General features: G+C 42.3%; 1 protein-coding gene across 8 annotated transcripts in view; it reads right to left on the bottom strand.

The window, feature by feature from the left end:
• Positions 1-411: 411 nt before the first annotated feature.
• Positions 412-13,130, bottom strand: part of ERCC8 (ERCC excision repair 8, CSA ubiquitin ligase complex subunit) — a 45,621-nt gene continuing 32,902 nt past the window's right edge. For 6 of the 8 annotated variants that reach the window (XM_081880780.1, XM_081880781.1, XM_081880782.1 and 3 more), the window contains 3 exons: positions 9,768-9,965; positions 2,952-3,038; positions 412-566 (listed from right to left, as the gene is read on the bottom strand). In XM_081880780.1, the coding sequence (XP_081736906.1) occupies positions 498-566; positions 2,952-3,038; positions 9,768-9,965 (354 nt within the window). In that variant the 3' untranslated portion in view covers positions 412-497. Of the gene's footprint in view, positions 567-2,951; positions 3,039-3,661; positions 3,720-9,598; positions 9,678-9,767; positions 9,966-13,130 lie in introns of those variants that run through there. The other 2 variants (XR_014161241.1, XR_014161242.1) reach the window with 2 other exon arrangements.

The following is a 13,130-nucleotide window of genomic DNA, read 5'->3' as shown; positions in this document are numbered from 1 at the left end:
AGAGTTTTGCCTCAGGACATCCTCAAAAATACTTTAGGTTCAGGTGGGGAACCTGTGACCCTTCAGATGTTGATGGACTAAAACTCCCATCAGCCCCAGCCAGAACAGCCAAAGGGAACTGGAGTCCAGCAACACAGATAAGAAGGCAAGAGCCTGCTGGATCAGGACAATGGCCCCTTTGGTCCAACATCCTGTTCTCACAGTGGCCCACCAGATGCCTGTGGGAAACCTGCAATACTCTCCCCTCCTGCAGTTTCTAGCAACTGGTATTCAGAAGCATTACTGCCTCAGACCACAGGAACTCATGGAATTGCGTTATCCAGCAGGCCTGTTTTTATGAAGTAGCAAACAGAACATAAAAATCTGGTATTATTTTAAAACAAGAAACACTGCACAGTTGAAACAAAAGGCTGTTGTCTGGACCCGTGGTTTAATATCATTTCTTCGGAAAATACTGTGCATGGCTGAATATTTTATGTCAACAACCTATTAAGAATTCATCCATCCTCGTCGCTGCTACTCCATGCATCTTCATAAGCAGGATTCAGGCCCTGCTGAGGCCGCAACTGGAAAAAGAAGAGAAGATTCCATCAGCGATTCCATCTAGTCCGGCATTCTGTTCTCACAGTAGCCAACCAGATGCCTGTGGGAAGCACACAAGCAAGAGCACAACAGCATTCTGCCCACAGAAACTGGTAATCAGATGTCCTGTCTCTGACAGTGAAGGCGTGGATTTCAGCAATCCTCTTTTAAAACCATCCAAATTTGTAGCAATCACTGTCTGCTGTGGGAGTTCTATGGTTTAACCATGTACTAGAAGTACTTTGGTTTTTTCTGCCCTGAATCTTCTGACTCCCTGATTGCAACATTCAGCTTCATTGGATGAATGTCCATGAGTTATTGTATTATGAGAGAGGGAGAAAAACGCCTCTATTCACTTTTCCCATGCTGTGCGTAGGATTGAGAGTAGCTCAGTTGGTAGAGCAGGAGACTCTTAATCACAGGGTCTTGGGTTCTAGCCCACACTGAGCAAGATATTCCTGCATTGCAGAGAGTTGGACTAGATGACCCTTTGGTCGCTTCCAGATCTACAATTCTGTGATTCTATCCTGTTACCTCTTACTCACCTTTTCTTTTTAAAAAAACTTTTTTTGTGAACCACCTGAAATATATGGGTATACGCAGTGCTTTTTTCTGGGGGGACGCAGGGGTACACATACCCCAAAAAAGTTTGTGAATCTTTGTACTTTTGTCCATTTACTGTATTTATTTTTCCTGATTTGAACAATAAAATGGTGATTTTCCTGAGTCAAAATGAGAGAACCCTTAAACATTTTTTAAAGAAAAAAAGCACTGGTTATAGGGCAGTAAACAACAGAGAGAGAGAGAGAGAGAGAGAGAGAGAGAGAAGACAATAAGACAAAAGAAACCAGTCTAAATAAAAATAAAAACAAAAACAGAGAAAAAGAGAAAAAGAGATGCAGAGTCCTTCCTCAAAAGCTTTGTCTCACAAAGACAGTGGTAGACTCAGCTCTCACCTGGGAGCTTTCCTTTCTCCTCCCAGTCTCTCACTCTGGAAAGTTTTCCCTTTTCTCACCTTTTCTCTAAACCCAAATGCGGCAACCTTTCCTCATAGGGTGCCACTCTGTCCCCTTGATCATTTTGATTGCCCTTTTCTAAATGTTCTCCAACTCTTGAGGTGACCAGAACTGTACAGAGTATTCTAAATGCAGTTGCATTTGTGGAATCAAGCCAGTCCCCCCCCCTGCAGTTCTGCATGCATTTTATTCTGTATCTTAAGTTCTCAAGACATTTTAATTTCCCTGACCACAACAACAATAATTTTATTATTTATAAAGGAAAGGCTAAATGCAGAAGGGAGGGGACATGCCAACTGGATCTAGATGGACAGCAGGGCCAAAAAAAGAAGAAGGGTGGGGACAGAACAGTACTTTGCACATGTTGGGATGCATGTGATTTCTGTGTCCAGGGCAGCTGTCTACCAGCTCCATCTGGTACACAGGCTGAGACTTGTCTTGCCAGAGTGGTGCATGCTCTACTTATCTCCCACTTGGACTATTGCAATGCACTCTACCTTTGAAGGTGAGCCAGAAACTACATCTAACCCAGAATGCGACAGCTAGACCGGTGACTGGGAGCGGCCACTGAGACCATATAACACCAGTCTTGGAAGACCTACGTTGGCTCCTAGTATGTTTCCGAGCACAATTAAAAGTGTTGGTGCTGACTTTTAAAGCCCTAAACGGCCTCAGCCCAGTATACATGAAGGAGCGTCTCCACCCACATTGTTCTGCCAGGACTCTGAGGTCCAGCGCCGAGAGCCTTCTGGTGGTTCCCTCACTGTGAGAATGAGGTTACAGGGAACCAGACAGACGGCCTTCTCGGTAGTGGCACCCGCCCTGTGGAATACCCTCCCATCAGATGTCAAGGAAATAAACAACTATCTGACTTTTAGAAGACATCTGAAGACAGCCCTGTTTAGGGAAGTCTTTAATGTTTGATATTTTATTGTGCTTTAAATATTCTGTTGGAAGTTGCCCAGAGTGGCTGGGGAGGCCCAGTCAGATGGGCGGGGTATAAGTAATAAACAACAACAACAACAACACATAACATATAGGATTCCACACAATTCCAGGACCTGGAATTCCATACTCTGATTTCTATTAACTATTGTCCAGTACTGATGTGATGGTTCTGCAGAGGAACGCGATGTATCAGGTCCTGCATTATAGCAGCCTAAACTGAATGGATTCCTCGTTCAGGCTTATGGAGCTACAATCCATCATCCCAGCCATGTCAGTGAGAAATCTTTCTTACAATGACTTCATTGCTCACATGCAGGGATTTCTTCCTTTACTATCATGTGCAGAATATATCCCTTGTGTACAGATGCTCTAATTCTCATCTTGCTCTACCAAAAAGCTATTTACCTCTTCAGAAGTATCATCAGGCTCTGGCTCTCTCAGAGATGGTACCCAGGCAAGGATATTGCCGTCTCTCCCACCACTATAAAGTTCCTGCCGTGAAGGAACCAACAAAAAGTCACAGATCAGTTACTGAATACTGAAGAAGGCCAGCTTGAGGCAAAATAGGAATTGAGGGAAAGGAAGTAAATTATCCACACTGGAGTCTTCTCCCAATCATAGCAACTTCAGTGGGACTAATAGTGTGATCTTGAGCATAAAGGTAAAGGGACCCCTGACCATTAGGTCCAGTCATGACCCACTCTGGGGTTGCTGCGCTCATCTCGCTTTATTGGTCAAGGGAGCCGGTGTACAGCTTCCGGGTCATGTGGCCAGCATGACTAAGCCGCTTCTGGAGAACCAGAGTAGCACACGGAAACGCCGTTTACCTTCCCGCTAGAGCAGTACCTATTTATCTACTTGCACTTTGACGTGCTTTCGAACTGCTAGGTTGGCAGGAGCAGGGACCGAGCAACGGGAGCTCACCCCGTCGCAGGGATTTGAACCGCTGACCTTCTGATTGGCAAGTCCTAGGCTCTGTGGTTTAACCCACAGCGCCACCCGCGTTCTCCCACAAAGAGCAAGAAGACTTACTCCCAGGAAGTGCATTTAAGCTTGGATCTCAACTCATTTGCTGCAAAGTCAAGCTGAAGCTAAGCCCAATTCTATTCGCATACCTCATAAAAGCAACATAGTTGTATTGAAGTTGTAGATGAGGGGATTACAGAATTAGTCCTGCATGAAAATATAAAGTAACTTTTAAAAAGTATAGCACCTAAATTACAATGCATGTGTGCAGTGCATAAACGTATCCTTTTTCTGTAGTAATTTTATTTTAAAAACACTGATAAATAACTTAAGCTTGCTGAATTTATTTCCATCCACTTCATCTTACCTGCTTAAAGCATTTTTACCCTGCTATTCAGCCAAAAAGGCTCTCAGAGCAGTAGACAAAGAAGCAATAAACGAGTTTATTCTATCTTACTTATGAATTGACATATGTTTACTTTAACTTATTATGATTCATGACCTGCTATAGGCCAAAGGTTGAACTGATGTTAATCAGTAGAGTAAAGCAAAATGAGGCCTAATTAACTAATGTTACGGAAATGACAAACGGGGGGGGGGGGCATCTTTAAAGTTGTTACAATGTTACAAATATTATGCCTGAATACAGTGGTACCTCTGGTTACGGATTTAATTTGTTTCGGGGTGCCGTGCACACCCTGAAAAATCCGTAACTAGAGGCACCGCTTCTGTGCATGAGCATGGTGCAATTCTGTGCATACAGCGAAACCCAGAAGTATATACTTCCGGGTTTGTTGCAGCTGTTACCCAAAGATTCCATAACCTGGAGGTTACGCAACACGAGGTACCACTGTATATTATTTCGACGACAGGTCAGGGAAAATACCTAGCTTTATAAATTTGTAGAAAATCCATACTTTAACCGACTCTCCTCATTCCAACGCCATTTTAACCTTTAAAGAAAGGTGAATTTGGGCTCTACCTCCCTCCCTGAACTAAGAAGCAGGAAATCACTGTAGGCAGCAGGAACAGGGCATCCTGCCATAACTCCCCAAGCGTGAGAACACAGACACGGCACCCCACCCAGGGAGTGACCGAAGGGGGCAACAAGAGACATCCACAGAGGCAGTTTAGCAAGTCAGGTGTTCTGAAAGCCCATCTCCAGACAAGTCCTGAGGGCAAGGATATGTAAAGAGTTTTATTGTTCTTTTGGTGTTGAGAAAGGTGTCACATAAAGTGACCTAATGTTGAACTTGTGTAAGCCTTGTATACCCTGCCCCATTTGTGACATACTTGTGATGTAGTGATGATGTATCAATGATTCTGCTCGAAGTGTATTCTGGGGGAAAGAGGGAAGTTTTAAAAGAGGATGTCACCCCATGCTCGGGGTTCTTACTCCTGTGGGGACCTGCTGCACAACAATGAAGATTGTGGTTTACTGACTGCTGTTTTGCTCCAAATTACTTGGCCGGAATTTCCTTCTTTTACTGGCTACATAGACCTGCAGGGGACTTGCACCCGATGAGCTGGGCTGTTGAGTAGTCTCTCACCCCAGAATTTTTCCCAAAAACACTAACTAAATATTAATGACTAGGGCTAGGAATCCATGGCAAGCTTATCTTAAAAGCTTATTTTGGTTTTAGAGTATCAGTATAATAGGCCCAGGTAAGCCCTGCCCCAACCCACATAATCAATCACATGACACAGTGCAAACACACTATTTGAATAGGAATGCCCATCAACTTTGTGGGGGCCTAGCTCCTCAATAATTTTATTGTGGGAGCCAAAGCTCCCACTGCCCCTAGGAGTTGGCTCCTATGTGTAGAAACCTATGGCCTTTGCATGCTTGAAATGCAGCCTACCATACAAGAGTAAGCCACACATCTGTTGCCCCAGCCACCTGTTTTCTGGTCACACTCACTATTGGCATATAGCACCCAGAAGGATGCCCACAAAGGAATAAGGATCTCAGACTCAAAAAAAAAGTGTGTCCCATGGACAACCCATGGTCAATGGCTTAGTTGTTTGGTTGTAAATTGCTCTGGGTTGCCTTGGGGAAAATTAGCGACTAACAAATTCAATAAATAATAATGATAGTGGCAATCAGGGCAGACTCAGGATACCATTTCAGATGTGGCACAAAGCAGCTACAGCAGTTCTCGAAAACTCACAAATGAATCTTTCTTTGAATGACTTGATTCTAGAGGTGTTGGGACAAGACACTTCAGGGGGAAAGGCTTTTTTTAACAAGTCAATTTATTTCTAAATGGAGCAAAGCAGCTTTAGCAACCTCACCTCTTTTCACATCACAATCTAAAAATATTTCCCATGGAATCTGAATACAGCTAGGGCGCTGCATGTGTGCACAGCTCAATCAGGCAAATTGCTAGGCACAAGGAAGCCTTTACTGAGGCCAGCAAACCCATTATAATTTACGTCAGTTATTGCATAAATGTTACACCATGCTGCCAGCCTTTCAAGTTAGGATTTCATATGTTTAATAGCTGTGCTGGTGGTAATTCCATATTAGATGTCCCATTAGAAACACACAGATTAAGATAAAATGTTAAGGTTAGGAGAATGTTATACAACATGTGTCCTGCTTAGCATCATAGCCAACTTGCGTTCACACTTGAGCACCATTATGTGCCTTTAGTTGTATTTAAAAAACAAAAACAAAACATTGGGGTGTTTTTTCATTGAAAGCTACTCTTTACTGATGGCCGCAATGGCTAATAATTTCATTATGGTCATAGGCTATATAAAAAAAGATAAGTACCTAGTTTAATTCCTCAAGACGATACCAGCCACAACACTTTAAGACAGGAGAGGATTCAGTTGACTAGCCCTGCCAGTAGAAGTCCTGTGCAAGGAGTTCCATTTGTGCAATAAGGCTTCCTCTCCACAACTGGGTTGCGAGAACCCAGAGGGGATATCTTTTCATATGGGAACCTGGAATGGAATTCCATTTCCAGTATTTGGAGGGAACTGTACAGTGGTGCCCCGCAAGACAAATGCCTCGCAAGACGAAAAACCCGCTAGACGAAAGGGTTTTCCGTTTTTCGAGGCGCTTCGCAAGACGAATTTCCCTATGGGCTTGCTTCGCAAGACAAAAACGTCTTGCGAGTTTTTTCGCTCCCCCCCCTTTTTCTAAGCCGCTAAGCCTTTAATAGCCGCTAAGGCGCTAATAGCGCTAAGCCGCTAAGAGGGTTGCTTCGCAAGACGAAAAAACCGCTAGACGAAGAGACTCGCGGAACGGATTATTTTCGTCTTGCGAGGCACCACTGTACTGACAGATGAGGTAGAGAAATGTTACCTCAATAGAGATACAACATATCACTATTCAGCATCAGATAGCAAGCTAAATTAGTATTTTTAGTATATATAATATGCAGAAGAGAGCAAACCTCAATCTCTACAAATAATTTTATATATCTTTTCAGGGATGCTCCCAAATATTATTTCAATACATTGTGGATATTTTCCAGACAATTTGAGCACTCATGAACTCTAATTAGGCAAAAGGTGTGAAACCTATAACCCCCATGGAAAAGCACTGTTTAATGTCTGGATAAGATATAAGGACCTGTTAGAAAATAAACCCCAAGATGGTTGTCACCAATGGAAGCGAAGACTCAGAAAAAACTCAATATGGAGGCCAAGTGGCCGAAATATTGGGAAATTCTGGAACAAGAGGGAGACAGATTGAAACTGCAGAGTTTTGAAAAATTAAAAAATAGAGTGCGAGACTGGCTCCATTATTACCAAATAATGGAGGCATATAATTTGGACAAAAAACTTGGCTTCCAGGTGGAAAAATCAAAATTGGAAACAGAATTGTTAGACCTCAAAGTTAAAAATTTGTCTAGAATGTATAACTTGGTGTTGAAATGGAACACTCAGGATGAAACGGTGAAATCTGCTATGATTAAATGGGCACAAGATGTTGGACACAACATTATGATGGCTGACTGTGGTTATGGACCACAGGTATGAAGTTTACAGCATGTAATGCCTTAAGAGAGAATCTAATGAAAATGATTTACAGGTGGTACATGACACCAGTCAAGCTTGCAAAAATTTACCATTTGCCCGATAATAAATGTTGGAAATGTAATGAGATTGAAGGTACATTCTTTCACCTTTGGTGGACATGCCCAAGGATTAAGACATTCTGGGAGATGATTTATAATGAAATGAAAAAGGTATTTAAATATACCTTCCTGAAGAAACCAGAGGCCTTTCTCCTGGGCATGGTCGGCCAATTGGTGCCAAAGAAGGATAGAACTTTCTTTATGTATGCTACAACAGCAGCAAGAATACTTATAGCAAAGCACTGGAAGACACAAGATTTACCCACCCAGGAAGAATGGCAGATGAAGTTGATGGACTACATGGAATTGGCGGAAATGACCAGCAGAATCCGAGACCAGGGAGAAGAGTCGGTGGAAGAAGATTAAATGGTGAAATCTGCTATGATAAAATGGGCACAAGATGTCGGACATAACATTATGATGGCTGACTGGGAACAGTTATGGACCACAGGTATCAAGTTCACGGCATGTAATGCCTTAAGAGAGAATATAATGAAAATGATATACAGGTGGTACATAACACCAGTCAAGCTTGCAAAAATCTATCATTTGCCCGATAATAAATGTTGGAAATGTAAAGAGACTGAAGGTACATTCTTTCACCTTTGGTGGACGTGCCCAAGGATTAAGACCTTCTGGGAGATGATCTATAATGAAATGAAAATGGTATTTAAATATACCTTTCTGAAGAAACCAGAGGCCTTTCTCCTGGGCATGGTTGGCCAATTGGTGCCAAAGAAGGATAGAACTTTTTTTATGTATGCAACAACAGCAGCAAGAATACTCATCGCAAAGTATTGGAAGACACAAGATTTACCCACCCAGGAAGAATGGCAGATGAAAGTGATGGACTATATGGAACTGGCGGAAATGACTGGCAGAATCCGAGACCAAGGTGAAGAGTTGGTGGAAGAAGATTGGAAAAAATTTAAAGTTTATTTACAGAAACATTGCAAAATTAAGGAATGTTAGAAGGATGTTGGAATGAAGTAATGTGGTTTTAGCAGAAATGATATAAAGGATTAGGTAAAAATTGATTTTTTAATTGGAGAAAGATGAGAAAGTAAAATTACAGTATATTAAGATAAATTATTAGGATAAAAACAAAGCTGGAAAGGATTTGCTGAAATATCTAATTGAACTAGAATACAAAAAAGGGAGGTGTGAGGAGGTCAAGGAAATAAGCAAAGGAAAGAAAGTTATGTAAAAGTCTGAGCTGTTTTTTCCCCTCTTTTTTCGAATTGTTTGTATTTTTGTATTGTATTTTCTGTAATTTTTTATTTTCCTTTTTTTGTTTTCTCAACTTTTCTCTTTGTAATCTTTAAAATTTGAATAAATATTATTTTTTTTAAAAAAAAAGAGTCGGTGGAAGAAGATTGGAAAAAAATGAAAGACTATTTACAGAAATACTGTAAAATTAATGAATGTTAGAAAAATGTTGGAATGAAGTTATTCGGCTTTAGCAGAAATGTTATAAGGAATTAGGTACAGATAGATTGTTAATGTATTAAAGGGGGAAAAAGGAAAAAAGGTTAGAATATGTTAACAATTACAGGACAGAAAACAGAGGAAGATGGAAAGGATTTGCTGAAACAGTTAAACTGAAGTGGAATACAAAAAGGGAGGTGTGAGGAAGTCGACGAAACAAGCGAATGAAAGACAAGATATGGAAATTACTGGATGTGTTTTTAATTGGTTTTGTTTTGTTTTGTTAATTCAATGTTTTATGTAGTGTTTTTGTTTTTGTATTGTACTGTATTGTTTTGTTTTGTTTAATTCTTTTTCTTTCTTTTTTGTAACTTTTAAACAGCTAATAAATATATATATATATTTTTAAAAAAGAAACCTATAACCCCCATATCTATCACTTTTGAGTATTAATTATTTTCAGGGCATGTGTTTTTAAAATACAATTAAGATGCTTCTTCAGTGAGAACTACTCATTGCTAATGCAGTAATTTATTTAATTGAACCCTTTCAGATAATACTGACCACTCCTTCTGGCCCATCAGTCATAACAGCAAAGAAGATCCTTCATGTACAGATGCAGTTTATCTCTTATTATCGGGTACTGAGGCAAACAATAGTAGTAGGCCATTAAACATAACTGGTCTGTTTTCAGGCTAAATAGCCTAAAAATCAGCCAGAGGACTTCACTCACCTGAAAATTAGGATGAAAGACACAGCAGTCGACCGAACTATAATGGCCCCCAAGCACAGCCATTCGATTTCCTGAGTAAATTGTATAAATAGCAATAGTGCTACCGTATGGCACAAATGCAAATTCCGGACTGCAGCCATGCGAGACTGTAAATTTGAGTCCTTTTCTACTTTCATTGCACACCTTCCCGTAATTCACCTGTAAAGATGTAAAGATACAAGATTTTAAAGCTGGCTCCTGATGTCACAATGCAGGTATACGATGATTATTCATTACACTTACAAGCTGTAGCTCACTTCCTGTCATTATACTATTGAATGCATACTCACACACCTGTCACATTTTATAGAGTTTATAGAGTTGATGGCTCAGGGTTATCTTGTAACTTGATAGCATCAGAACAAAACATGAGATCAAAAGGGGAAGCAGCTAGCCAGCAGGAGTAGACTCTCTTTCCTGATGTCTATTTACCTGGTCTTGAACAGACCGTAATATATATGCAGTATATGCAGTATATTCCCAGAAGGGGACGCGGGTGGCGCTGTGGGTAAAAGCCTCAGCTCCTAGGGCTTGCCGATCGAAAGGTCGGCGGTTCGAATCCCCGCGGCGGGGTGCGCTCCCGCTGCTCGGTCCCAGCGCCTGCCAACCTAGCAGTTCGAAAGCACCCCCGGGTGCAAGTAGATAAATAGGGACCGCTTACTGGCGGGAAGGTAAACAGCGTTCCGTGTGCTGCGCTGGCTCGCCAGATGCAGCTTTGTCACGCTGGCCACGTGACCTGGAAGTGTCTCCGGACAGCGCTGGCCCCCGGCCTCTTGAGTGAGATGGGCGCACCAACCCCAGAGTCTGTCAAGACTGGCCCGTACGGGCAGGGGTACCTTTACCTTTACCTTTATATTCCCAGAAAGGCAACCAAACCATTAACCAGCTGGACTAGACTCACCTGTGTTTACTAAGCTGGTGCATGTGTATTTTGATCAAAAAGACATGGCAGAGTCCTTCAGTCCATGCATTCTTACAGGCAAGGATATATGTTTTTTAGTACAGTCGTACCTTGGTTCTCCAACAGAATCTGTTCCAGAAGTCCGTTCGACTTCCGAAAACATTCAAAAACCAAGGCGTGGCTTCCAATTGGCTGCAGGAGCTTCCTGCACTCAATCGGAAGCCACGCCTTGGATGTTCAGCTTCCCGAAAACGTTTGCAAACCTTACTTACTTCCAGGTTTGCGGCATTTGGGAGCCAAAACGTTCGAGTCACAAGGCATATGAGAACCAAGGCACAACTGTATCTGGCTCTCTCTAGTGTGATGGCCAGATTATAAAATTCTCTGTTATGCATAATATCGCCTGGGTGGCATACTGTATGAGCCCTATTGTGCATGAAGGGAGCACACAGTGCCCTATCTCAAATGTCCCGGGTATGCCAGCTCAGTCCTTTCATTCCTCACCATTGAGCTTTAGGTGCCCTTGGAACACAACCAGGTTGATATAGAAGCAGACTCTACCTGGGGCCCGAACCACTTAGGGCAGGCAGGTCCAACAGGTAGATCGTGATCTACTGGTAGATCACTGGACATCTGTGGTAGATCACTGGCTCCCCCCAAAGAAGCCCAAGAACTTTGGCTCCCCTAAAAAAAGTTAAACATTTTAGCCCTGCAGCCCATAAAAAGAAGCTCAACAACTTTGACCTGAACCCACTGCCAGTTTTTAACTCTGTGAGTAGATCACAGTCTCTTGGGAGTTGGCCACCCCTGACTTAGGGCTTTAAAAGTAAGAGCGAGTTCTCTGAATTGGACTTGGACATGGCCAGGCAACCAGATACAGTGGTGCCCCGCAAGACGAACGCCTCGCAAGACGGAAAACCCGCTAGACGAAAGGGTTTTCCATTTTGGAGGCGCTTCGCAAAACAAATTTCCCTATGGGCTTGCTTCGCAAGACGAAATGTCTTGCGAGTTCCTGCGGGTTTCCCCCCCTTTTTTCCCCCTTTTCCTAAGCCGCTAAGCCGCTTATCAGCTGATCCGCTAAAAGCCGCTAAACCGCTAATAGCGCTAAGCCATCAATGGGCTTGCTTCGCAAGACGAAAAAACCGCTAGACGAAGAGAATCACGGAACGGATTCTTTTCGTCTTGCAAGGCACCACTGTAAATTCTTTTAAAGACTAGAAATTTTTTAACTTGTCTCAGAATCAACCAGCTTGTATCCTGCGTTAACCAAAGCTTTTGGATCATCTTCAAAGTCAACTGTCTTGTCCAGGTCTTAGACAAGGGACATGAGGGAAACCACAGCTGGCCACAATGTCATAGTAACTAGTGAGTTAGGCAGCTGTGTGAAGATGAGAAGGTTAAGTACTACCCATTTAATTTATGGAAGCATCACTGCAACTGAAATAAAGGCGCATCAAATACATTGTGTGTCAGGAGCTAAATCCCAGCGGAGGTAATCTGTTGAAAAATTATAACCCAATAACTGAATCCAAGGGGCAATATTATTGTAGAAACTTACTTTTCAGTTCTACTTGAGCAGTGAATCCTTGTGTGGCTGCAGGGAAGAGCAACCAGAAACCTAGATTAGTCTCCAAGCCAGAGGCCTGGAGGAAATGACAGAGGTTGGGAAGGTGACCTGGCCCTGGAAAAACCTTCTGTTCATTCTTTCAGCTGAAACAAGTTACTCACTTGTGAAAATTATTTCTGCTTCTTAAATTAAAAGTAAGCCAGAGTGAGAAAAAGGGAAGATGATTCATGAAACTAGCAGAGATCCACTTACTGTATTGGTGATGTGCAATAAAGTTGATATAGGCTGAAAAACTTAACCTGACATTACAACTAACAGCAAGTTTTGTTTGCCCAAGGGAGAAGAAAAATGAAAGCAAGAATAACTCCTCTTGCTTTCAGCAGATTGTCTTTCCTAGTTGGAATTATACATGCAGTTTCCAGTGGCTTACTGTACAGTATGGTAGGGAATTGGAAAACAGACAACATGAAAGGCATGCACAGAGATATCACCTGGAATAATGCAATAAACTTTTGTTTCAAAGAGAAAGATAACAAGATATATGGTGAATTACAGAAGAAAAAGTCCACTGTCTCTTTGCAAAGTACTTTATATGCAGCTTTTCACAGGAAGAGTTCAAGTGAATAGTGATGAATTAAATTTGTAGATCTTGTAACATGCAGTGGAAGGCAATTACTTCTTACCGTTGCTCCCTCTAGGGGAGGAGTGATGCCGGAGCAATCAGGGTGTTCATGGCCTGCTCTTGCCACTTACCACCTGGCCTGCGGCGGGGCCTGAAGCCTCACAAGGACTGCTTGCTGCTTGCTGCTTGCTGCCTGCTGCCCAGGAGGACTCCCCTGAGTGAGTGCCTGAGGGC

The sequence above is a fragment of the Podarcis erhardii genome, assembly GCF_964252035.2.
Source record: "Podarcis erhardii genome assembly, chromosome: 11".
Taxonomy (NCBI): Eukaryota; Metazoa; Chordata; class Lepidosauria; order Squamata; family Lacertidae; genus Podarcis; species Podarcis erhardii.
The sequence above is the reverse complement of the archived record's forward strand: the minus strand, read 5'-3'. Positions and strand labels throughout refer to the sequence as shown.